General features: G+C 43.8%; 1 protein-coding gene across 1 annotated transcript in view; it reads right to left on the reverse strand.

Annotated features, from left to right (window-relative positions):
- Positions 1-1,809: 1,809 nt before the first annotated feature.
- LOC137560951 (mucin-17-like) overlaps positions 1,810-26,769 on the reverse strand; it is a 72,248-nt gene continuing 47,288 nt past the window's right edge. The window contains exons 5-11 of the mRNA XM_068272139.1: positions 20,825-20,886; positions 19,851-19,990; positions 18,587-18,646; positions 13,562-13,733; positions 10,756-10,920; positions 6,008-6,155; positions 1,810-2,498 (exon numbers count right to left, since the gene is read on the reverse strand). Of these exons, the coding sequence (XP_068128240.1) occupies positions 2,466-2,498; positions 6,008-6,155; positions 10,756-10,920; positions 13,562-13,733; positions 18,587-18,646; positions 19,851-19,990; positions 20,825-20,886 (780 nt within the window). The 3' untranslated portion in view covers positions 1,810-2,465. The remainder of the gene's footprint in view (positions 2,499-6,007; positions 6,156-10,755; positions 10,921-13,561; positions 13,734-18,586; positions 18,647-19,850; positions 19,991-20,824; positions 20,887-26,769) is intronic.

Genomic DNA, 26,769 nt, shown 5'->3' on the forward strand with positions numbered 1-26,769 from the left:
GAAAGAGAGGAATGTGTTCTACCTGATGGACCACACCTGTTCTAGCCCCATGTACTTGGTGGGCTCCCTCACCATCCTGGAAATCTCTGTTAATCTTTTCCCAATCAGGCTGCACTGCGCAAGCATGGCCTTGCTGTGTGCATGTCCCATCATGCTCCCATAGTTGGGAGCCTTCTGCACATGTATAGTACAACCGGCGACGGGAGCAAGTCCAGGCCACCCATGCACAAAGCAGCCTGGCTGGCATGACTGAAGCCTTCTTAATGAAGAAGATAGATGAACTGAGCCATCCTGGAAGGGCTAGAGGAAGCCCCAGGTAAGTATACATTTTTCTGTTGAACTTGTCTCAGGTTTCCTTCAGGCAGAGGTACATTTGTTTGCGGAAAAATAAATATAAAAAGTAGGCTTATATGAAAATCATAACATTCCAACCAACATAACCTGAGATGAGATCTTTCTAATTCTGTCTTGTATCGCATGTAAAAGTACTAAAGTAGTGGAAATTTTAAATGGGCCAATCCAAAATGGTATTAAGTGTGCCTGATTGGTCAATTCCCAAGCTGCATACAGTGTGTAGTAAATTTACATGCAAAACACAATAATTTGAATCTCGACTGCCTCTAAACACAAAATTAAAATACAAACATAGAGGATGTAGATGCGTGCCAAGAATTTAACCAGGTGTTGTGTGGGGCCCCGGCGATAAGAAAATACACACACTCTTTTCAAATACAAATATCCAAGTTGTATTTAGGAACAGTAAATATATATGTGAGATACATAGGGTATATAGCAAATATCCAACTAATACAGGCATAGAAGACTCAGGGGTGACTGGGATTGGTTGCAGCAGACGGGATACTTGGTTCCAGTTTGAATATGTATTATTCAGACTACAAGACTTTTCCCTCATACTTTTGGGTGGAAAAGTGCATGTTATATTAAAAAAAAATATGGTAGCATGGTTTAAGTAAATTGCCATTGTCCTTCTTAAAACACCAACATGAGTTCACACTCTAGTACTGGAATAAGACAATCCTGCCCAAAGAAAACAGTCACGATCTCTGTCAAGTCCTATGTCCTGACAATGCGGAGATGAAGCAGAACTTAACAGTAAAGTCATCGGAAGCAATTTTTGCAGAAAATACTGAGAGCAGTCTTCAAGTCACCAAAACATGGAAATTTTTTTTGTAACTGCCTCATTCATTCATTTAAAGAGGAACTGTAACCAAGGATTGAACTGGTAGCTGGAAGAAAGGGCGCCGGCTGAGGGTGGACGCCACCATAGACTTTGATGCAATTATCGTTAATAAGGTGAAAAAAGCAGAGAAAAGGGTGCCGCAATAAATATCGTTAACAACATTAGAACATTAAAGTTGTTGAAGTATGTTATCATTTTAGAAGCTTGCAGCATTATAGTTTTTGTCATATTATTTTGTTTGTATGTACAGATTTTATGTTATCAAAGATATCATCATTTCTATGTGGAAAAGGGTGTTTCAGCAGAGAGAGTGGTTAGGGTTAGGCAACACCAGGGGGAGTGGTTAGGGTAGACACCACCTGGGCGGCAGTTAGTTTTAAGCAACACCGGGGGGTGGTTAGGGTTAGGCACAACCAGGGGAAGTGGTTAGTTTTAGGCAACACTGGGGGGATGGTTAGTTTTAGGCAACACCAGGGGGGGTGGTTAGGGTTAGGCACCACCAGGGGGTGGTTAGCATTAGGCACCACGGGGGGGGAGGAAGGGTTAGGCACCACCTGGGGGGTGGTTAGGGTTAGGCACCACCAGGGGAGTGGTTAGTTTTAGGCACCACCAAGGGTAGGGTTCTGTGTGAGAGTAGGGTTGGATTAAGCTGTATTATTGAATTATGTAACAATATCTTTTTGTTATTATTTCCCGTCTGTTTTAACAACGGTATTTATCATTAACCAAGTTTGACAATGATGTTTATCATTATCAGATTCCGTTATCCAGCCGGATCCTTTTTTCACGGAACCCTTTTTTCATGCACGCATGGAACTTCATCCCATTCAGTAACCGATATCGCCTTTCACACAACATCTTTATTTTCTCTTAAACAGATCGGGGGGCTCTGTATGGCTGATATTGTGGTGAAACCCCTCCCACAGTGTGATGTCAGCTCCTAGGTACTGACATCACACTGTGGGAGCCTTGTTGCATTGTGGGAAATAACAGCTGTTTTCAACTCCTAAAAAAAAAAAAAAACCAGCATCTCCTTCCACAGACATCACCATACGATAAATTTCAGAATGTAAATCAGAAACAGGAAAGATTTTACAATGGACAAACAGTGACTAAATCATTTATAAATAATTATTGTAAAAATTAAGCACTTTTTTCATTATGTTATTTTCACTGCAGCTCCTTTTAAAGCCTTTCTTGTAACAAGGGCAATGCAATATATTCTTGGTATAGTTGCCCAAACATTCAATTATCTTGGTAGCAGTTAGTTGGCAACTTGGGGCCTTGGAACAGCCATCTGTGAGATAAAGGGATACAGATATATTTAATGAATAATATGTTGCATAGCTAATTTCCAGACAGAAGTAATTCAAGCTTTACCTCTCTCCTCCCAGACTGATGGTAAATGGAAAGTCCATGTAAACAATAGAGTCTGCTAGAAATCAACACTGCAAACAATTCCCCATTGAATTATCTTCTGGTTAAAGGAATACTTAAGTCATTTAAAAAAAAATGACTTTTACTCACCTGGGGCTCCCCTCAGCCCCCTGCAGCTGAACGGTGCCCTCGCCGTGTCCCCCCGATGCGGCTGGTCTCGCCGGCGGCCACTTCCGGTTTGGCCGTCACCGGCCGACAGGCTGTGAACGCGGCTGATTATCCGCATCCCCGGATGCAATAGCGCCTTCTACAATGCTATTGCGTCCGGGGACGCGGACAATCAGCCACGTTCACAGCCTGTCGGCCGGTGACGACCAAACCGGAAGTGGCCGCGGGCGAGACCAGCCGCATCAGAGGGACACGGCGAGGGCACCGTTCAGCTGCAGGGGGCTGAGGGGAGCCCCAGGTGAGTAAAAGTCATTTTTTTTAAATGACTTAAGTATTCCTTTAAAAGGATACCCAAGGTGACATGTGACATGATAAGATAGACATGTGTCAGTACAGTGCCAAGCACACAAATAACTAGGATGTGTTCCTTTTTTTTTCTCTGTGTGAAAGAGTTAAAAATCCGGTATGCAAGTGACAGTTTCTGTCTGGGTCAGGACTGGGTTGGACTATAGCGTAACCCTTAGTGATAAGGAATTGCAGCCACAAAACACTTTCTTGGCAGTAAATGGCTTCTGAGATCAAGAAAGAGATAAAAAGGATCACTAATTCATAGATTTTAGCTCTGGCATACTTCAATGCATGAGTCATTGAGAAAAGGTAATGGAACAGTAAAAACTTAAAAAGTAAATTTTGAATTTAAAATTAATTTGTGGGATATCTAAAAAAGTAGGACAGATACAATCGTTTATCTCGTTAGTGAATTTTCACCTCGGATGTCCTTTAAATTGCTCAATAAGATCGATCGCATAGCACAGAATATTTTGGTCGATTGGTGGCAGATCGTAAGCGAATTGCTATCAGTGTTTGATTTAACGACTGACGAAGCTACTCTCACTTGTCCACGGCATGGTTTGGGTCTCTTCTCTCCCTGCTGGCTGCTTCTTCCTGTCCTAACTTCCGGGATGTGATGCAGAGGCCAAATACTAGAGGCCGTTAGTGATCACATAAAGTACGTGCTACAGTGCCCCTAGTGCTTGACCTCTGCTACATCACGCATGCACCACAGGATTCGGCAGTGGAGAAGGAGAGTAGAAACTGGGGGGGACAGAAACTGGAAGGGGTATAACAATAGACCCTGCCAGGGATGCAGAAGGCCCCCTTGGAGGGGGTAGACGTTTATTTTCACTGTGCTGAAAGACTGACAATTAAGGGTGCATTGAGAAAAAAATTTCTGCCTTCTGCACAGCTGTTCTAATGACTGCATCAGCTCAGCCACTGATATGGATTTATACATAGTTTTTTAGACAAAGATTTGTAGGCAGTCCCTATTCAGTGAGCCGCAGTGTGGCCCATGAATAGACACTGACAACTAAGGCACAGAGAGAAAAACGTTCTGCCCCTTGCACAATTGTTCTAATGACTGCATCTGCTCTTCCACTAATAAAAAATCATACAAAGTTTTGCAGACAAAGATTTGTAGAGAGTCCCTCTTCAGTGTGCCGCATGCTCTTGTGTACAGCGCCCTTCCCCCAACCTCTTTACCTTCCTGCAAGTGCTGTGTAGTGTAGTGGTGCTGGAGAAGTCTGCAGAGCCAGTTCTGCACCATCAGAGAGCATACCCGTCTGTCAATTTCCTGTATGCTTTTTCTGCGCACCATGGGCAGCAAAGTTAACATGCCTTATCAGAGTAGCATAGCGAGCGCTGCAAACTTATGCCTGGTAATTGGCAATGGCACTCGTCCTGCCCTAAGCCCCTGTGGGTTTGTAGCGCTTGCTATGCTACTCTATGCAAGGATTTCAGTCTCTAGATGTGCAAAGCTGGTAGAGACATACCCTAAAAGACTGGCAGCTGTAATAGCAGCAAAAGGTGGTTCTACAAAGTATTGACTCAGGGGGCTGAATAATTACGCACACCCCACTTTGCAGTTATTTATTTGTAAAAAATGTTTGGAATGGTGTATGATTTTCGATCCACTTCTCACATGTACTCCACTTTGTATTGGTCTTTCATGTGGAATTCCAATAAAATTGATGCATGTTTGTGGCAGTAATGTGACAAAATGTGGAAAACTTCAAGGGGGTTGAATACTTTTGCAACCCACTGTATAATTTGAACTACATTTTCATGCAAGACAGAATTATTAGGATCTCATTCACTATCTCTGCAACCTAATATCTCTATTATTGTTGTAGTTTAATATCCCCAGAATAATTTAGCCGCCGTCTTTCTGCAAAAAAAAATAATTCACATCCTCTTTCTAGTACCTGGATGTGAGATTGTTCGCATCCAGGACTTTTTTGACTGTGGCCATCTTGTGGCCAAATAGTAAACTACACCCACATACATTTTTTTATTAAACAATTACATTATTTTACATTTAAAATTAGCTGTTTCCCTCCCACACCAAAAATTACCCCAAATTTATAAAAAAAAAAAAATGACAATTAAAAAAAAAACATAAATAGTTGTTACCGAAGGGTCTGAACTTTTTAAATATGCATGTCCACAGAGCTTTGACATACATGTCAAGAGACTATATTGTTATATTTTTTTTTAATTATAAGCTTGTAAATAGTGATGGACGCAAATTAAAAAAATGCACCTTTATTTCTAAATAAAATATCGGCGCCATAAATTGTGCTAGGGACATAATTTAAATGGTGTAATAACCGGGACAAATGGGCAAATAAAATACATGAGTTTTAATTACGGTAGCATATATTAATTTCAAACTATAATGGCCAAAAACTGAGAAAATGATTTTTTTTAAATTTCTTTCTCAATTTTCCTCTTAAAATGGATTTGGAAAAAAATAATTCTTGGCAAAATGTACCACCCAAAGAAAGCCTAATTAGTGCCGGAAAAAAATAGATATTGATCAATTCATTGTGATAAGTAGTGATAAAGTTATTGGTGAATGAATGGGAGGTGAACGTTGCTCGGATGCATAAGGTTTTCGACACTGTGGGGCTGAACTGGTTAATATCACTCATATATATTTGATATTTTTTTAACTGCATAATTATTGCCTCAGGTGGTGTGATCATGTTTATGGTTTTAAATCTGCTTATAGTGTTCTATGATTGCAATAACTATGTTTATATTTTTGCATATACATGTCTAGTGCCACTTTTTGGGCTAAATTGTCCCTTCCCTATTTGCTATTAACTTTAGCCTGAGCACACACTGGCTGTAGTGCTGCTGAGATTTCTCTTTTTAACTTTGTAAAATCTGTGCGCTCATCCCTATGAGCCTACTTACCTTCAAGTGCGGGTCTACATTCCCCAGGGATGGATGGAAATTTTCACCAGATCCAGGACCATGAACTCCTGGCAAAGAGCTCTGCAGACTGTCGTTCTTTACCGAATACAAGGAAGCCGGACTGCTGTACTCGTCTGTGTCAATCAATCTGGGATATAAGAACAATAGATGCAATGTGTTACTCCAGACATTTGTTTCCAGTTCTTCGTAAAGGTGACTGTGTCACTATTATGTAACGATGAACAAAAACATGATCCCAGAAATCTAATTGGCTTTAGTCAGGAGGCAGAAGTTGGCATTAGTACGCCAAAGCTTCTCACAGATGATCATGTTAGCCAACATCTTTATTAATTATTGAATAGTTTTCTAGACTGTTTATCCCCAGTAATTGTGAATTAACATTTTGGAAAAATTGTTGCTCACTTCTATTATTCAGAGATAAGATACGTCATGACACCCTCTGTTGGTGTACAATCAAAAGGGATGCCATGGTAATTTGGGTGCTGGAGAAAGTCACTCGAATATCTGTAAAATTACCAATTATCCACCAATACTGTATTACTAACTCCCAACAACCCACATTATAAGGTTGTAAAATGGCTCAGGTCACAGATAACGTTCAGGGAACATCAGACGTCGTGAAGATCCAGTGGACATCCGTATGGAGGTAAAGTTTCAGGAATTTATATAGGAAAACAAAAATGGCAATATCTAAGCGTAACCCGTTTATTATTTAGATAAAATTTATTTAAAAGGCAGTAGATATAAAAACATACTGTATTACTGACAGTCCACTACTTAATTCTGATAGTAAAATATCAGTCAAAACGAAGGATATTTTACTAACACCTAACCTAATCCAGTTTTCACACGAGCCCTCCATCTACTGATCCCTAACCCTAACCATTAACCAATCCTCCTGCCGCAAAATGTCCAACCCTAGCCAACCCCCCAACCGATGCATAACCCTAACTGACCCCCAAACAATGTGAAACCTTAACCAATCCCCGGCCACAAAATGCCTTACTCTAACTGACCCCTAATCGATGCCTAACCCTAATCACTCCCTCTACCATTATCCGTGCTGATTCAGCGCAGGTTCGCTTCTAAATATCCATCACTGTAGTTTTGGTGCTGCAATAGATGACTATGCTAATAGCCACAATGAGCAGTGAAAAAGTGGAAATTTGTGTGCCGGAAGCTAAGTTGAAATTTGGATGCAATTTTATCACCCAAATTTCCACCTAAAACCGCTGTTACGGGTCAGAAGACTGTTGACCTCACCACTGATATAGAACCACTCCAACACAGAGTCTAAGTGACCACGGGTCTTCACCAACACCTCCCTAGTGGAGATGCTGGAACACCCCCCTAATGGGGATGCCGGACTTCGTTGCCTAGTGCCCACCAGGTTGCGCTGGAAGAAGCTCCACAGTGGTTCAGAGAACAGGAGGATACTGCTGAGTGAAGGGCTCTTGCGAAGAAACGTATTCCACAGTACAAGCCAAGGGTCAGGGCAGGCGGAGTTCAAGGTTGATCGATGTCACAAGCTGAAGGTCAGGGCAGGCGGAGTTCAAGGATGGTCGAGTACACAGGCCGGGTCACAACAGGAGATCAGATATAAGCAAGGTATCACACTAGGAAAACTAGCCAAACTGCCAGAACAAGCAGCACTGCAGTGAAGGGCAGTGTTGCTTAAATACTGGTGGCAATTGAATCTGGCGCCAGAATTCAAGCCTGCGCATGCGCAGTGCACAACGTCGTGCGCGCGCACAACCCGCGCCCAGCGCATGCACGCACACCGCGCAATGCCGTGCGCCATCTTGTTTTGAAAGGAACTACAAGACTCAGCGTTCCTCCGCGCGCACGCGTAGAGACACCTGCCTGGAGGTGCTGAGAGTCACGGACCCGGTGAGTATTACACCGCTAATCATTAATCTTAATATGGGTACCTACTGTATGGCTGTGTTCAAACTACTATGCTTTTTTTTTTTTCAATGTTGACTAGTGATGCAGTAGGGTAGAAGGAAAAACTATATTTGAGTAAATATGCTATACCTGCACTTTACTATAGTACAAAGAAAAATGTTATCTGAAGAACATGTGGAAATACACATGATTTAAAAAATCTTCTAGACTATTTAATTTTAACATCAGTAACATGTCAAATATGATTTTTCTAACCTTACAAAAAAATGCTATGGAATGTATCTGCTGTATTGCCATTGTCACAAGCATTAAACATTTATTATGCAAACATTACCACCTAGTGGTCATTTGTGGTACAAGCTAGAAGAAGATTCTGTGTATTTATTACGTTCAACGTGAATGTTCATAAGCACGTTGAACCTAATCCAGTTTTCACACAAGCCCTCCATCTACTGATCCTGCCGAAAAATGTCCAACCCTAGCCAACCCCCAACCGATGCATAACCCTACCTGACCCACAAACAATGTGAAACCTTAAACAATCCCCTGCCACGAAATGCCTTACTCTAACTGACCCCCTAATCGATGCCTAACCCTAATCACTCCCTCCACCATTATTCGTGCTGATTCAGCGCAGGTTCGCTTCTAAGTATCCATCACTGTAGTTTTGGTGCTGCAATAGATAACCATGTTAATAGCCGGAATGAGCGGTGTTTTGTAGTACAAAAAAATGTTATCTGAAGAAAATGTGGAAATACATATGATTTTAAAAATCTTCTAAACTATTTGATTTTAACATCAGTAACATGCCAAATATGATTTTTCTATGGACTGTATTTACTGTTAGAGATGGCCCGAACGGTTCGCCGGCGAACGGTTCCAGGCGAACTTCTGGTGGTTCGTGTTCGCCATGTAAGGCAAACTTTTCCAGAAGTTCGGTTCGCCCCCATAGTGCACCATTAGGGTCAACTTATTTACCTAGTCTAAAATTGTATTGGGTGTCCTCTTCCTTCAGGCATATGCTCTCTGCTGACAGCATCCTCTGGCTCCCGATGTGTGTCATGACATTAGGAGCCTCAGGAGGGCAGCAAAGATTGCGCAAATGCCCAGAGGAAGAGGAAACCAGAGGCAGCATGGATTAGGTAAAGATAACAGTGCTCAGTGCACTTAAGTAAGGAGAGGAGGAGGTCTGGAACAACTGGCCAGTGGCCACTACGGTGGTCTCTGTCCGGCCATAAAGCGGGGGGTGGGCAAGATTATGTTGCTGGTTGGCCCAGGCCGCTGACTTTTTGCTCTTGCAAGGCATGCTGTTTTTGTTTTTGTTTTTTAAATGACTGCATCTTTGCAACATAGAATTTTTAAAGGACCAGCACCCAGCGGAGCTGTCTTCACCTTTGCATCCTGCTTAGTACAAGATTCTGAGCATGCTCCTGAAAGTCCACAAAACCAGTGAAACAAAGATGTTAACCTACTGCTGCTAATACACCCATTAATTTGTCCCCTATTGAGCGTGTCCTTATACCCTCCCTTCAGGTTGTAAGCCGTTCGTAGGGTCCAGCAACCCCGCCCCCCCCCCCCCCTTCCCGCCTTATGTTGTCTACTTGATCATGCATCTATCCTATGGACTGACTGAAGTCAAACCTGGGCAGTTGCCTAGGGCCTGGAGAGAGTCTAGAGGCCTGGTAGATGCCAGCCCCCACCAAATCTTATTTTTAAAAAAATAGGTGACCATCAAGGGTGAGGAATAAAACTGCTATCTTGCCTAAGGCCTCTTTCACATTAGACAACGCGTGCAGGAGCCATTCTCCTGCACTTGTTGAGTAGCCTGTGGCTCGTTGTCGGTGCAACACAATCAGCGGTGGTAGCTATTAATTGAACCTGACAGGAAAACCCTGGCTCCCGGCGGTTCAACGCTCCCAGGTGCATTGAACCGCAACACACCGAAACGCAGCGTCGGGTGTGAAAGGTAAAATGAAAGTCTATAGACTTTCATTTTACCTTGGTTAATGCAAAGTATCAACTTTGCATTGAAACGCAGAAAAGGGGCTCTAGTGTGAAAGAGCCCTAAGGCCACATTTTATATGAATCCATTTTCTGACTGATGGTGGTATTAGGGCTGGTGCACACCAGAGAAGTTCTGGAGCATTTTTTTTTTTAAACGCTCGCAGGGCTATTGGCTATTGAAAGTGAATGGGCAGGTGCACACCAGAGTGGTTTGTTTTTCCCACAAACGCAAACTCGGGGGCTGCAGCATTTTTTAGATTTTGTGAGGCGTTTCTGCCTCAATGTTAAAGTATAGGAAAGTGGAAAACCGCTCTGAAAAACGCTAGATCAAAGCAGTTTTCCAGGCGTTTTTGTTACAGAAGCTGTTCAGTAACAGCTTTACTGTAACAATATTTGTAATCTGCTACTCATAAACACTCCAAAAAACGCTAGGCATGTTTAGAAAACCTCTCTAAACATGTCTAGAATCGCTCTGAAATCTACTTGAAAAACCTCTAGCATTTTGCAGAGCTGCTAGAGGTTCTTGGTGTGCACTGGCCCTTACTTTGTCTCTAAGACCCTCACTTAATTGGCTTCAAGAGTATCGTCTCATGCTCTTGCCATTCTCCTGGGCTACATTACCTTGTACTCTTGATCTAATGCGGTCTATTAACCCTGTCTGTTACTCTATATATTGCCCTCCAGCATGGAGTAATATGTGGGCACCTTAATAAAGATAATGATAATAATAATAGTCTTATAGAGTGTGCCTTCCAGTGCACATGATACAGCGTACTTTCCTTTTTTGCATCAACATAATTGGTATTGATACTCACCTGTGCTTATCAGACAATCTCCTCCGACACAAAAGGAACAACAGCAATAGGAAAAGGAGGAGAAGTACAGCCAGACCAGCAGCCACTCCACCATAGACCCCCGGTTTACTAATGGCCGTCTGGCAATGGAATCCTGTATACCAGTATTGGTTGGAGGTCTGACAGCTTGAAGAAAAAATGTAAAAATAAAATTAAATCAGCTTTCATAATGTTGCATACACGACTGTATATTGCAATGTGGTATGATGCAGATGTTTTTTTCTACAATGTCATCATCTTTAAAGTTTCCTAATGCTCTCAAATTCAATGTTATCAGTGAGCTTGACCCTGAATGTCATTGCATGAGCTAAAATACGTATTTTGATGGTATTTTCCCAACTACAGGTGTACTCTGGCCTGTCAACAATATTTAGCTATCTCTAAGGTCTTTTTTACATGGTAGATTCTACTGCTTACTTGTCAGGCAGTTCAACCTCCCATATGGCGGTCTCTGAGTGCCTTCATCCAGTCATCCAGATAGGATTTTGTGGTTAAACAGGCCTCAAAAACTAAGTTTCTATGCTATAGGACCTCAAAAACGAATACTATGTATATAGCACTGACATCTTCCGCAGCACTGTACAGAATATATATTGTCTGGTCACTTAAAGAGAGTCTGAAGCGAGAATAAATCTCGCTTCAGACCTCATAGATAGCAGGGGCATGTGTGCCCCTGCTAAACCGCCGCTATCGCGCCGCTAAACGGGGGTCCTTTCACCCCCAAATCCCTCTCCGTGCAGCGCATCCCCTCTTCCGCATAGAGGCAGGGCTAACCGCCGCAGCCCTGCCCCACGCACGTCTGTCAGCGCGTATCTCCGCCTCTCCCCCGCCCCTCTCAGTCTTCCTTCACTGAGAGGGGCGGGGGAGAGGCGGCGATGCGCCGCTGATAGACGCGACTGGAGGCAGGGCTGCAGCCGTTAGCCCTGCCTCCAGGAAGAAATAAATCACGACCAAGTTTGCGACCAAGGTGTGCGGGGGTGGGTTTGGGGGTGAAGGGACCCCCGTTTAGCCGCGGGATAGCGGCGGTTTGATGAGCTCTGAAGCGAGATTTATTCTCGCTTCAGAGTCTCTTTAAGTGTCCCTCAGAGGGGTTCACAATCTACTCCATCCCATGTGTGCCATATAGTGTATGTTTCATAGTCTAGGGACAATTTTAGGGGAAGCCAATTAACTTATCTTTATGTTTTTGAGATGTTGAAGTAAACGGGAGTGCCCAGAGGAAACCCACACAGACACGAAGAGAACATACAAGCTCCATGCAGATAGTGCTCTGTCTGGGATTCAAACCAGGGACCCAGCGCTGGAAAGCAAGTAAGCTAGCCACTACACCACCATGCTGCTCATAATCTGTCAGGGTACTTTCATACTGCATTTTGTTGCATTGTTACAGACAATAAAATCACATCACAACACAATGTGATTACATTGTATGCATATAGAGTGAAAATATTAAAATAATTAAGACCATAATCCCAGTGGTACCTTACTGTGCAGTGTAATGTCCGCTTTGTAGCGCAGCTTACCCAGGGCTGGTTCTAGGCTTATTTGCCACCTAAAGCAATACATTAGGAGCTTACCGTACTGCAATGTACCACCTATGCAACATTAAAAGTGTGGTGGGAGCATTGCAGTATAATGGGCTATAGCATAGTAATGCACTGCATGCAGTGTGTTACCGCTAAAAATGTGTGTTACAGGGCCACTGTCGCGAAAAAAAAGTAGGCAGTTAAAATCTGACAGAACCGACAGGTTTTGAGCCAGTCCATTTCCTCGTGGGGGATTCTCAGGGTTTTCTTTGTTTTCAACAGCATTTCCTGAACAGCAGTTGCAAAGTCTAGCTGACAATATAGGGTGCAAGTGAGTAGGGAGGCTGGCTGGTATCTTACTATTTTGGCAGTTAAACTGCTATGCTATTCAGGAAATGCTGTTGAAAACAAAGAAAACCCTGACAATCTCCCATGAGGAGATGGACTGGCCTAAAAGCTGCTTGATCCATTGCATTGCATTCCTGCTGTCATAGTGAACACAACACAAAGGCCAATATGGATGTAGGCTAAGCTGCAGTGTTGCTATCACAGATGGTCGTGATCACGGGTACGCGTGATTCACGGCCATTTGTACGCAACACGAAGGCCGTGATACGTATGCCGTGATCCGCATGGATCACGGCATCGCGTCAAATCCGGATCACGGCATGCGTAAAAAATACGGGTCACGGCCCGTAATCACACCTGTGATGCGGCTGTGATGCGGCCATGATTGCGGATTTTTTCAAAATATGTCACTGGGCCAATCAGAGGCCCCTGACGCAGGCTAGAGCAACCAATCACAGGAGGGTAGGCATACGTGTATATATGCACGCATACAGTATCCGGATCACATCCAAGCGCATTGTTACGCATACAGGAAAATAAGGACGCATACACTATCTCTTTAGACACATACATTTTTACGCATGCGGACATGTATGTACGCATAAAGTATCTTCCCTCTTTCCACACGTACATTTTTACGCATGCGGGCATACAGGTACTCATAAAAGTATCCGGATCACGGCCGTGTATGATAGCCGTGCGTAGTCGCAGAAAAGACGGGTCATGACGGTTATGCATAACAATCACGGTTGATCCGGATGCGGCCCCAATAAAAACGGCGGCATTTGGATCCTTGCTTAAGGGGTATCCGAGCAACACTGCTAAGCTGTACGTTAATTGTGGAAGCCTGTCGATGAGTAGAAGGAAATCTAACAGGTTACCGTAGGACTTACTAGCAGCTGGGTCCTTTCTTGTTGACCAGACATTGGCCATGGTTACAGTTCAGGACATACTGGTTGGCTTGGCTGCAGTTGCTCACGCACAAGAAGTCACTGGGAGGAATGATAACACCATAAAAATATTGACGGAATTCTTCTGGAATGACATCTGATGTAGAGCAAAGACCTGCAAATGAAATGTGCTAATAAAATGACTTGTAATTCTAGTAATGAAGCTAAAACGCAACTTAAATGACCATATCAGTTTCCCTCTATCACCTTCCCACAGGCATGTTACTGTATAATAGTATTTCTAAAATGAGACTTATATTTATAAATATGCTAAACAGCTATTTCTTTATCCATATTTCAGTTATAAACCATTGCCGATCAGTTCATGAAGAGATCTGAAGCCCCTTAAAGAGACTCCGTAACAAAAATTGCATCCTGTTTTTTATCATCCTACAAGTTCCAAAAGCTATTCTAATGTGTTCTGGCTTACTGCAGCACTTTGTACTATCACAGTCTCTGTAATAAATCAATGTATCTTTCCCGTCAGACTTGTCGGCCTGTGTCTGGAAGGCTGCCAAGTTCTTCAGTGTTGTGGTTCTGTGATGAATCTCCCCCCTCTCTGCACACTGCCTGTGTGTTATTTAGATTATGGCAGATTCTCTCTTCTCTCTTATCTTTTACAAGCTGGATAAATCCTCCTCTGAGCTGGCTGGGCTTTCACATACTGAGGATTACAGACAAGTGCAAAGCTGTTTGCAAGAAGAAAAGAGCAGCCTGAAACTTCAGTGCATGAGAGCAGAAGGGGGAAAGAAACACACAATGATCTCTTGAGATACAAAAGGAAGGGTGTATACAGCCTGCTTGTGTATGGATGTATTTTCTATGTATTTTCTATAACCTACTTCCTGTTTTGGTGGCCATTTTGTTTGTTTATAAACAAACCTTTTAAAACTGTTTTTAACCACTTTTAATGCGGCGAGGAGCGGCGAAATTGTGACAGAGGGTAATAGGAGATGTCCCCTAACGCACTGGTATGTTTACTTTTGTGCGATTTTAACAATACAGATTCTCTTTAAAGCAAATCTGAAACTAAAATATAACTAAATATATAAAACATAAATAGATAAATAAATAAATAAAACAACCTCAAAAACAAAAAGTTCTGGGTCCTAAAGAGCCTTCCCGTTCCTCTAACGGTCCCCTTGTTCCAGCGGTGTCACCCCCGTTCAAATCTGCCACCATGGGGGGCTTCAGGAGGTTGAGTATTCCCGAAGATGGGCCGCTTCATACTGTGTAGGCGCTTGTGGGCGCTTGTGCATGCTCCCACATGTTCAGACTGTACTCTGACCGAGTGGTGAGAACTGTGCTCCGATCCAGGAGTGGTTAGAACTATCAGTTCAGATGTGGTTGTCTCCTCCCAGCTGCAAGTCTAATTAGCCTTTACAGTGCTGCAGTGACCCTGTCTTTGTATACTATGGCCTGTGGATACCACTCATAGGCAAATGCAAGGGGGGGGGGATTACAGCTGCCCAGAATCCCCCCCCCCCCAGACCAGGGCCTGTGTAGCCTCTGGGGATAGGCACAAGCTGAGACACCAGAATATCTGCAGGCTTCCTGCAGCTCACAGCGCTGAGACCTTTCTTTCCTTGCTATAGATCTTCTGAGGAAGACCTTTCAGGAATCCCCCCCCCCTTAAAAATCATGGGTTTGCCCCTGCCACTATCCCCATTGTGCAAGTTCTGGTGGCCACTGTCAGAGTGGGGTTTGTGAATGGCTGGTGGTGTGTGAAACGGGTCCCATTTGTATGCATAAACAGGTTGTGTACCTTGTGTACCTTGATTTTAGTAGGGTCAGAAGCTGGTGGTAAGTTAAGGGGAGTTTTGCTCTTTTTACACATTTAAAGTATGTATCAATAAAGTTTTCTTTTTCATATATTGGTGAGCGCTACCTATTTTATTTATTTTCAAACTCATTCATGGTGCTTTATGGTTTAGTCACTCCCACCCCCGGTGCGGGCGCTTGCATTAAGACAAGGGGGGCAATTGCCCCAGAGGCCCCGAGCGCTGCTGGGGCCTCCAGTTTCCTCTTGTCTTAACACTGTGATTGCGCCGCCACCCCCACGCTGCCAGAACCCCAACCTGCCCCCTAATGTATCCACACTGACAAAGATAACCGCTAGTGGGGCCCCAGCACGACAGCAGCATTTGTAGTGAACCTGTCTCGGGTGCTGTGCTGGAGCTGCTTGCCCATCTTCATTCCACTTCCTGTCTGACCGGGCGCATATTAAATATGATATGATGCGCCCAGTGACACAGGAAGAGGAATGAAGACAGGGGGTTAAACCTGCCCTGACCACCACTGCTTGGTGCACAGTATATAAATTTTTTGAGCTGTGCATTCTAGGGGCTTGATTCACTAAGCCATGATAACTCATATCACAGCCCTATTCGCATGCATTTTTGCGTTTGTTCAAATTATTGTGCACAATAGCTAATTATTGCGCGCAATCGCATATAATTCGCGACTGCGCACGATAATTAACGATTGCACACAAACGCAAAAATGCACGCAAAAATGGCCGTGCTATGAGTTATCATGGTTTCGTTAAGCAATGTCTTGTCTGTGATTTAAACAATGCCAGTTGGTTGGCATTCGTGCTGCTGATTCTTTGTGTTGAATACTTTTAGCCATAGACCCTGAACAAGCATACAGACCAGGCGCAGAACAGTGATGGCCATGTCTAGAAGATCGCAGAAGCATGTGATCTGTTTGATCAGATGATAGATTTGCAAAGCTCTGATTTGCTGTGACCACATCCTCCTTTAGCACATGATCATTACTGGCAAATCAGAGACTTACATATCTATCACCTGTCCAAACTGATCACATGCTTCTTTTTGAGCTTTACTAGACGTGATGACCATCACCAGTGCTGAAGTCTGACAAGTTTAACTGCACGCTTGTTTCAGGTGAGTGATTCAGACAAAGAGATCAGCAGGACTGCCAGGAAACTGGTATTGTTTAACCTCCTGGGCGATACAATAATATCGCCAGGGGGCGGCGCAGCACTTTTTTTTTTTTTTTTTTTTTTTTTTTTTTTTTAACCTGCTGGGCGGTCTGGACGAGCTCAGCTCGTCCAGTACCGCCGGAGGCTGCCGCTCAGGCCCTGCTGGGCCGATTTGGCTGAAATAAAAAGCAGCACACGCAGCCGGCACTTTGCCAGCCGCGTGTGCTGCCTGATCGCCGCCGCTCTGCGGCGATTCGCCGCGAGCAGCGGCGAAAGAGGGCCCCCCTAGCCGCCTGAGCCCTGCGCAGCCGGAACAAAAAGTTCCGGCCAGCGCTAAGGGCTGGATCGGAGGCGGCTGACGTCACGACGTCGGCTGACGTCGATGACGTCACTCCGCTCGTCGCTATGGCGACGATATAAGCAAAACAAGGAAGGCCGCTCATTGCGGCCTTCCTTGTTTATTCTGGGCGCCGGAGGCGATCGGAAGATCGCCTCCGGAGCGCCCTCTAGTGGGCTTTCATGCAGCCAACTTTCAGTTGGCTGCATGAAATAGTTTTTTTTTTATTAAAAAAAAACCCTCCCGCAGCCTGCCTGGCGATCTTAATAGAACGCCAGGCAGGTTAAATCATGTAGCTAGCCTAGCACTAGCTACATGATAGCCGCTGTGCAGCGGCATCCCCCCACCCCTTCCGATCACCTCCGGCGATCAGAGCAAACAGGAAATCCCATTCAGAACTGAATTTCCTGTTTGGCTTCTTTCGTCGACATGGCGACGATCGGGATGACATCATCGACGTCGTGACGTCAGAGGGAGTCCCGATCCACCCCTCAGCGCTGCCTGGCACTGATTGGCCAGGCTGCGCACGCGGTCTGGGGGAAGGGGTGCGGCGGCACGGCACGGCGGGTAGCGGCAAATCAGTGCGGAGTGGCAGCGATCGGTATATACACGCAGCTAGAAAAGTGCTAGCTACGTGTAACAAAAAAAAATTATGCAAATCAACCCACCAGGGCCTGAGAAATCCTCCGCAGCGGCTTACCCCGAGCTCAGTTCGGGATTATCGCCCAGGAGGTTAAAAGGAAATAAATGTGGTAGCCTCCATATCCCTATAACTTCAGGTGTTGTTTAAAGTACCCCTGAACTAGATATATTTTAACATACTTTTGATCCTGATTTATGTGTGGAGCATATGTCACAGCAACATACGCACCTTCCAGCGCCCCCTGTGCCCCCCGAACTGCTCAGCCATAATCTCCGACTGAGCAGAACATCGTATATGGGTGGGGAGGGGAGAGAGTGGCAGTTCCTCTCCCCTATTCTGTCCATAGGAACGCCCCCTTTACTCCCTGCTGATGGTTGCCAATATCATTGTGTAATAGCACACAGTACAGGAGAGCTGCGACTTATGTGGGCTTAGGGAGATTGAGTTCGGCACTGATACAGCTATCAGTGGACTATTGTTCTGAACTCAATCTCCCTAAGCCCACAAGTCACAGCTCTCCTGCACATTGTGCAGTTACAAACAGTGATATCGGGAACCATATATCAGGGAACCTGAGCAATGCAGGGACCGCAGGGGGGCGCAGGAGGGTGCAGATGGTGCTGTGACACTGCACCTAAATCAGGATTAAATGTATGTTAAAAAATATCCAACTCAGGGGGACTTTAAGCATAATTAAAGCAAAATAGAACGCCCTTTGCAGGAGCAGTAAGAGGAAATCTCTACTGCACATACGCAGTACGCTCCCGGCGATGGGAGTATGAACGAGGATGTGCTCGACCAGTGCCACGCAGGGGCAGTGGACACCGTTGGAAGAAGGGAGAGTGAGCTGCAGCGGGGGAATGGAGGATCGTTCGGTAACGGCGTGGGCACAGGTTGGTAGCAGGGGCTGGCAGATGCCCCAGGTAAGTGAAAATCTTTTTTTTAAAGATACTTCAGTTCTGCTTTAAGAGGATAGCTAGTATAGGTTAGCTTTTGGAAATAGCATTGGTTAGTCAGAGGTCTGAGTTACTATGTGGTTACCTGATATGTCGATGACTTGCTGAATGACTGCTGCTCTGCTTGTATTAAAGCACAAAATTCCTGTGACAGAAAAGATACGCTTTTAGTTAAAGTTTTACATTTACTTGATTTTCTTTCAATTTAACTTAAGAAAAGAAAAAAAAATTCTATGTGCTCAGCTGTTTTTTTTTTTTTTTGGGGGGGGGGGGGGGGGGTTATTTTATTTATATAGCAACTGAAGTATTTGGGCTTTATCAAACACAATGGGCGTGGTCAATGAGATGCTAATAATTCTGAGCTGATTTATGGAAGTGAAAATGTAAAATGTATGTAGCTTGAAAATCAACCAATCAAATGCAGCAACTATTGAATTTGATTGGTCCCATTCCAAGCTGTATGAATTTGCATAAACTTTTCATAAAACTTACCACACCTCAGAATTATTAGCATGATATTGACGATGTCTAGAAGGGAATCTCAATGTGTAATACCAGTCGAGTACCTATAAGCACTAGGGTTGTTATTCCACAAATAGGAGTTAATTTATGAGGTGACGGTAAAACTGACTTGCACACGTTACATAATACTATCACTGCTGATAGTACTGCTACTACCTACACCACTACTAATACTGCTACCAATACTAATACTACTAAATCTATGTCACCTACCACTAATAAACCTTATTGTATCATAACTGCTGCTACTGCTACCTGCTACTACTACTTCTACTACTGTCACTAGTAGTATTGTTGCTACTACCATCACTTTTACTACTGCTATGACAGCTATTCCTATTCTTACTATTACATTTGCTGCTACTACTATCACTACTACTTATACTGCTTCTACTACCACAAGTACTGCTACTGCTACACCTACTAGTACCACTACTGCTGCTAGTGTATTACTATTGCTGCTACTGATTCTACTGCACCTACTGTGACTACTCCTGCATTTTACTAATTCTACTTTTGATACTTCTACTACTCATACTATACAACTACTAATACTGCTGCTGCTGCTGTTGTTGCTGCCACTACTACCGCTGTTAAATATTACTACTGAGTGTACTGCACCTACTGCTTCTACTACTACTACTACTACTACTACTACTACTACTACTACTACTACTACTACTACTACTACTACTACTACTACTACTACTAGTAGTCTAGGCTACTACTACCAATACTGCTACCAGTAACATTTGAAATAGTACTAACAGGACAATTTCTGGTACTACTAGTATTACTATTATAAATAAAGAGAGAGATAAACTCACCTGCAAAGAGAGTGTCCGTTGTGCAGTTTGATTCCCTTAAAGCCTTCTGTATTATTGCCGCAGCCTCTGCTTGTTGCTCTGCAATGTGTTTGGAATCCACCCTCAGGTACACTTCATGATCAACACGAATACTTCCTTTGCTATAGACATGAGTAGAAGGAAAAATAATGTAATACAGTTGAGTCTTGACTATCCGTATCGTCTGAAGACTGATTAGTGTCCTTTGTGGGTGCTTGAGACTCAATGTTAAAAATAGGCCCAGCTAATAAAGTACTACACCCCACTATATACATAACATAAACTATGTATTAAATGTTAAAATCTAGTGTCATGTTTCCCCAAAAATAAGACACTGTCTTATATTAATTTTAGCTCCAAATAATGTGGCAGGTCTTATTTTAGGGGAGGGCTTACAATTTTGTTCCCCAGTGGCAGCCCCCAGCCCAGCAAAGCCATTCCCTCCCGCCCTGATGGGCTGCAGGTAGTCATACCCGAGGTGACCTTGTCCAGAACGGCAGCCCAAGCCCAGTAAAGCCCTTCCCTCCCACCCCCTGCAGGAGCATTATAGCAGAGGAAACTCAACGGCTTCCGACATAGGAGCAATAACTTTTCTCTTCAGCAGCGCCCAGGTTCCCCTGCTTATGTAACAACAGTGGCTCATGTCATATGACGCGGACGTGCGTGCGTCACATGATGAGAGCCGCCGTTGTCAAGGAGAGGAAGCTGGACGCTGCTGAAGAGAGACATTAACGCTGGCATGTTGGAAGCCAGTGAGTTTCCTCTGCTGTAATGTTCCGCTCGCCACTCTGCAGAGGGAGGGAGGGAGCGAAGGGGGGGGGGGGGCATTGCGTGGCTCAGCTATGTCAAATAAAAGAATACTGTATATCACTAACACTATGTAATATTCTGAAAAACAGCAATTGACACTATTTGACTTTTCAACAAAAGTTGAGATCTTCAACTTATTTCCTTACCTTATAGACAGTATGCTCACTTCCTCAAAGTAGGAGATCCTAGTTATGTAGTAATTGGTCATCTGTATAACAGAAACCAAGGAGGTAAATTAACATGTAATAGGCATAAACATGCTTAAATTAAAAAAAAAAAAAAAAAAAAAAAGGATAAAACCATACTCTAGGCAACATTTCCACTATACAGACTATTATTCTGTTTGTGAAAATTTACATTTCAATTTAAAAATTCAGGAAATTCGATATTTGCTTAGAATTTTTATGCTGATTCTACCAGAGTTTTGTAAAACTTTTTTGCTCCAACCCCTCATGATCTGTTTGCCATGACTTATTCACAATACAAAAAGGATTTTTTTTTCTGTTTTTGACAAACTTTGTGCACTTTTTTTTAAACATTTAACATGTATAAGATCAAAAAAGACCCTCTACACCTATTTTCCAGGAGGGGGCCAGGCATGTGAGGGTCCCCTTATTAAAGCGGTCCGCCAAACTCGAACTTAAACTCCCAGGACTTATGAACCCTTAGCTTCTCCTGGACACCAAATATGGGAGAAGGGGAGGAGAAGGGGAGACTTTGTTGCCCATCTCCTGCAGAGCCCTGTACATACCGTGTGGGTTGGTAGGGCTAGCATGGCAGAACCCTACACAAGTTTCCTCAGCCATCCAGGCTATACCAGCCTGTATGGGTCAGAAGGGCTTAATTAACCTCTTGAGGACCAGGCCATTTTTAGTGAAATGGGCCACTGCAGTTTTAAGGCCAAGCTGCAGGGCCGCACAACACAGCACACTAGTGATTCCCCCCCCCCCCCCCTTTTCTCCCCACCAACAGAGCTCTCTGTTGGTGGGGTTTGATCGCCCACAGTTGTTTATTTTTTTTTGCAAATAATTATTGTAATTTTTAAAAAATAAATAAACATTTTTTTCCCCTAGGTTTTAATTATGGTAGCATGGATTATTTTAAAGCTATAATGAACAAAATCTGAGAAATAATGATTTTTTTCCATTTTTTTCTTATTACTCTTGGTAACATGCATTTATAAAAAAATAATTCTTAGCAAAATGTACCACCCAAAGAAAGCCTAATTAGTGGCGGAAAAAACAAGATATACATGTAACGCTTGGTGGTGTATTCTCCACAGTCAGCATGCAACGCATGAACTGGCGTGGAGGAGGTACACACACTAGCACCAGAAAACAGGCTATCCCTAGTATAGTGGAGGGGAGGACTGACTCCAATAGGAGATTGTGGCGCACAGAGCCAGTGCAGATCTGACAGCCACAAACAATGCTTTCGTTATAACGTCTCAGCGCAAAGTAGCGCTGAGCGCATAAACCAGAACTGAGGAGATCAGGACAGGTAGTCAGAATGAACGCTTGCTAGCTAGCGGCTACTTAGCGACAGCAAGCGTCCAAAACCAGACAGACTGGAATGAGGCAGCCAATGCGATGCGGCGATGGCGTGCCTCACAAAGACAGGACAGGACAGTCAGAAAATAGCAGGATAAAGATAGATGAACGTAACACAGATAAATATACAATAAGTATGTTTTCCTAGCGTATTACAATTACAGCTATCAATGAAACTATTTGTAACGTCTGACTAACATATGTATATATCGGCAATGAACCGATATATGACATAAGCAGGAACGCTGACTAGGAATGGAGTAACACAGGGAACAGGACTCAGAAGGATTCGCTATCTCTTCGCAGAGATGAACGCAATCCACAAACAGTAACAGAACAGGATTCAGAAGGATTCGTTATCTCTTCGCAGAGATGAACGCAATCCACAAACGGTAACAGAACAGGATTCAGAAGGATTCGTTATCTCTTCGCAGAGATGAACGCAATCCACAAACAGGACCAAGAACAGGATAACTAGCTCAGCACGGGTGTTCACGGTACGCGCAAACTACCAAAACGTGCTGGAAAGCTGACTAACTGCCCACAGGATATAAACAGTTCGTGTACGTATACATCAGCGACACTGATGTATTAACGTAACACAAATACAAGGAAAATAATAAACGTGCTGGTATGCATATATATTGGCAATGAACCAATATATGATGCAAAGACCAGCAAAGTATCTTTAACAAGAAACACGATCGGGGGCTAAAGCGACAGCAAGACAGGCTTAAGCTGAAGCTATGAAAACCCAAGGAAACCCTGCAGGAAGCAGATCTTTATACTGAGGTCATCCAATGGGAGCAGACATGCAGATTCCCACACAGGTGAATGATAATCAGTCACAAGCTGACAGCAGGGAAAAACAGACAAAGCTATACAGCTTGCATGGAAATAGATCAGAACTGCCTGAGCTGCAGCACTACTTCCAGCAATAGCTGCTGCAGCAGCGATCATTACAGTACCCCCGCCTTTAAAAGTGGATTCCAGACGCTTTTCAAAACTGAAATTTCCAACAAAACAGTCTGACTGATAATTCATGATGACCGGGACAGCCCGGCAAGACCGAATTCCAGAATCAGTCCCCACAAGACTGGACCCATCAGAACCAGAACCTACAGAACCATGCCCATCAGTACTACAAGCCCCAGTGTGACACCCATCAGAACCATGATTTCCAGAAGAAAGCCCTCCGAAACTCCCTGAGCGATACCCACCGCCTTCCAGGAACCGTTCAGAAACGCCAAAGCCTTTGCAATGCCCACCGGTACTGTCTTTACCAACACAAAACCCACTGTTGAACCAGTCCAAGGCACCAGGACAAGTTTTCTCAGAGACCTCCCAGAACACCTTGAAGCTCCAAAGAGATCCCCATAGGTCAGAATGCCCTTTAGGCTCACATGGAGAACTATCAAGAACCCCTATGGAACCTAGGGCAATTCCCGAGTCAGGGCCACAAGGACAAACATCAGTATCAGGGCTTTCAGGGACCAGAACCATCTCTGGGCATGCAGGCAGACTGGCAACATCAGAACATGTTCCCACCAAGGAAGCATCAGAGCACGCTAACACCTTAAACACACTTGGGCACTCTGGCACACAAAGAACATCTGGGCACACTGGCACAAGAGAAACCTCTGGGCATGTCAAGGAACTGTGAGCCTCAGGGTCAGCCAAGACAGGACCAAAACCAGGACTGGCCAAAAAAAAATCATCATGACTAGACTTCGCAACTACTGGATTTTTACACGAGAATGCAGGATCAGACTTAGATGTCGCTGATTCCAGCAAAGTCAGTAACAAATCAGATTCAGGGGCACTAACAAGACAGGACAAATCTTCTGATGTATGCACTGAACCAGACAGGGACTCCACAACTACCTCTGGACTGGACAGAGACTCATTTAATACACTGGATTGGAGCTCATGAGGCGCTGCAGAACAAGTCAGTATTGCAGCAGCCCCCACTGGACTAGGCAAAACTGAGGAATTCCCTGGACAGGAAGGGAACTCTGGAACCTCTGCCACAGCGGCCAGAGAACCAGAATCTTTCAGGATACAGGGCTGGGTTTCAGGAACACTCATCAGACCGGACTGAAATTCTGAGATTTCTATTATTTTGACCAGAGAATCAGAATTATCCATGTTACAGGGCAAGACTTCTGAAACATTCAGAGGACAGGGCTGGAGTTCCTCGGCTGTTACAACACTGGAGAGGGACTCAACATTGGTTAAATCAGACTGTGTACAGGGCAAGGTATCTGACACACTTGCTGACGAGGACAATATTTCAATGGCTTCTGCTTTGCTGGGCAGAAATTCATCAAGTTTTATTAGAGCAGACTGTAATTCCAAAACAGCTGCTAGACAAGTGAATATTACTGCAACACCAACTGAGGTAAGCAGTGCTTCAGCCTCCTCTGCTAGAGGGTTTAAAGTATCCAAAGTACTGGGTGAAGCATAAGACTCTGCGACCACAGCTTCACTGGACAGGATCACTGAACAGTCCATATTGCAGGGCAAAACCATGGAAGCACCTGCTGGACAGCATAATGATTCTGTGACCTGAGTTTCATTGGAGAGATCTACTGCACAATTCATGGTACAGGGCAAATTTATTGGAAAATTTTCTGAACAAGGTAATAATTCTGCGATTTCAGGTTCACATAGCAGATGCTCTGAGCTATTCACGAAACTAGAGCGAGGTGTAGAAACAGGAAGATCAAGACACAATGTTTGCGCATCTGAATCACCATTCATTTGTAAAATTGGAAAATTCAGATGCTGGGGTTCTGAGTTTACTAGACAGGATTGCTGGGACTCGGAAACTGATGTAGTGCATCTATTGGCATCTGCTGGATCAGACAGGAGTTGAACTTTATTAACACAGGTAATTTCTGCAGAAGTGTTTGCAGAGACAGGCAAGATTTTTCTGGTGTCTGTTTCACTAAACAAAGAGTCATGAGTACTGGCTAGGTTGGACTCGGAAGTCAGCAGGACCTCTGGATTCTCTGCTGAGAAATTTGCGCAGGGCAAGGTTAAGAATGTATCAGTGGCTTCTGTTTTACTGGGAAGTAACACTGAGTTATCCATGGTACAGGGTGGAATTGCAGGAACTTCAATTTCACACAAAAAGAGCTCCGAATCACCTGCTGAATCAGCCAAAGGTGCTGAAGCAGGCGGGTCAGAACGCCAAATTTGCGAATTCGGAGTCACATAAAAATCATCCAAAATCAGTTCCCACACATCAATCAAGGGAGCCACACAGTCATACCTACACACACCAGCCTCTATTAGGTTATAGGCTGACTTAATGCATGCGTTCAATACCATTTCACTTTTTGCACTGTAAAATTGACAAAATGAACTTGAATCATTCTTCCATTCACAGACCAGGGCTTCCATCTCTCCCCTCTCGAATGGAGGATCCCATGCATACTTAACAGGCAGATCATGGTTTGCAGATATGATTGTGGCAGGCACATGTATAGGGTTAATTAGCAGGTGATTGGCAGATTCCTCATTCTTAAGAATTTCCAATACCTGTAGCAAGTGTTGAACTGTAGTGTATGCAAACTTCCCTTGGTTCACAAATAAGTTGATTTGTTCAATACTCTGTAATATCTCATCATAATCATACTCAGATAATTCTTTTAAACAAAAATCTTTATTTTCCCTAGCCAGGGAGGAAAGTTCATTAGTAGTTTCATAAGTCCATTTAACTCCCCTGAAAGACAATTGCATTTCATTATCTGTTAATGGCAGAATCTCATTATAGGTCTCAGTCGCTAAGGATAACGATTCTGCAGATTGGACACGTTTCTTAGAACGTTTGCGTTTTGCCTTTGACCTTGCGGTTTTTGGTGATTTATTCAAAGCTGCAGGAAAATTATCAGTAACACTTTCTGCTTGCTGCTCATTCTTGCAAGCAATTGAAGGAGCAGCTGATTGGCCTGCTGCCAGGAGTTCATTAAGAGGAAAAGGCAATGGATCTATGCGCAACCAGTTATGGATCACAAACGCTAGAAATTCCAGCGGTCTATCTTTCAAATCGGAATGATTGAGAACATCAAATGCCCACTGGAATAATTCCCCTTTAAACAAAATATAACTTAGTTGGAGTGCCCAGGTTGAAACAGGAGTCGCTTGGAGATCAGGATTGGTCAGGAACCTGGCACATTCAGAGAAAAACTCATTTTCTGTTTCAGAGCTAAGTTCTTCAAATTTCTTAAAGGAACAGGAACCATAATTAACAGTGTCATACTTTCTGGGAATCCCCCCCACAATGGGGATTGGTAATGGGGTTTTCATAATGTAACGCTTGGTGGTGTATTCTCCACAGTCAGCATGCAACGCATGAACTGGCGTGGAGGAGGTACACACACTAGCACCAGAAAACAGGCTATCCCTAGTATAGTGGAGGGGAGGACTGACTCCAATAGGAGATTGTGGCGCACAGAGCCAGTGCAGATCTGACAGCCACAAACAATGCTTTCGTTATAACGTCTCAGCGCAAAGTAGCGCTGAGCGCATAAACC

Source organism: Hyperolius riggenbachi, chromosome 3, assembly GCF_040937935.1.
Source record: "Hyperolius riggenbachi isolate aHypRig1 chromosome 3, aHypRig1.pri, whole genome shotgun sequence".
Classification (NCBI taxonomy): domain Eukaryota; kingdom Metazoa; phylum Chordata; class Amphibia; order Anura; family Hyperoliidae; genus Hyperolius; species Hyperolius riggenbachi.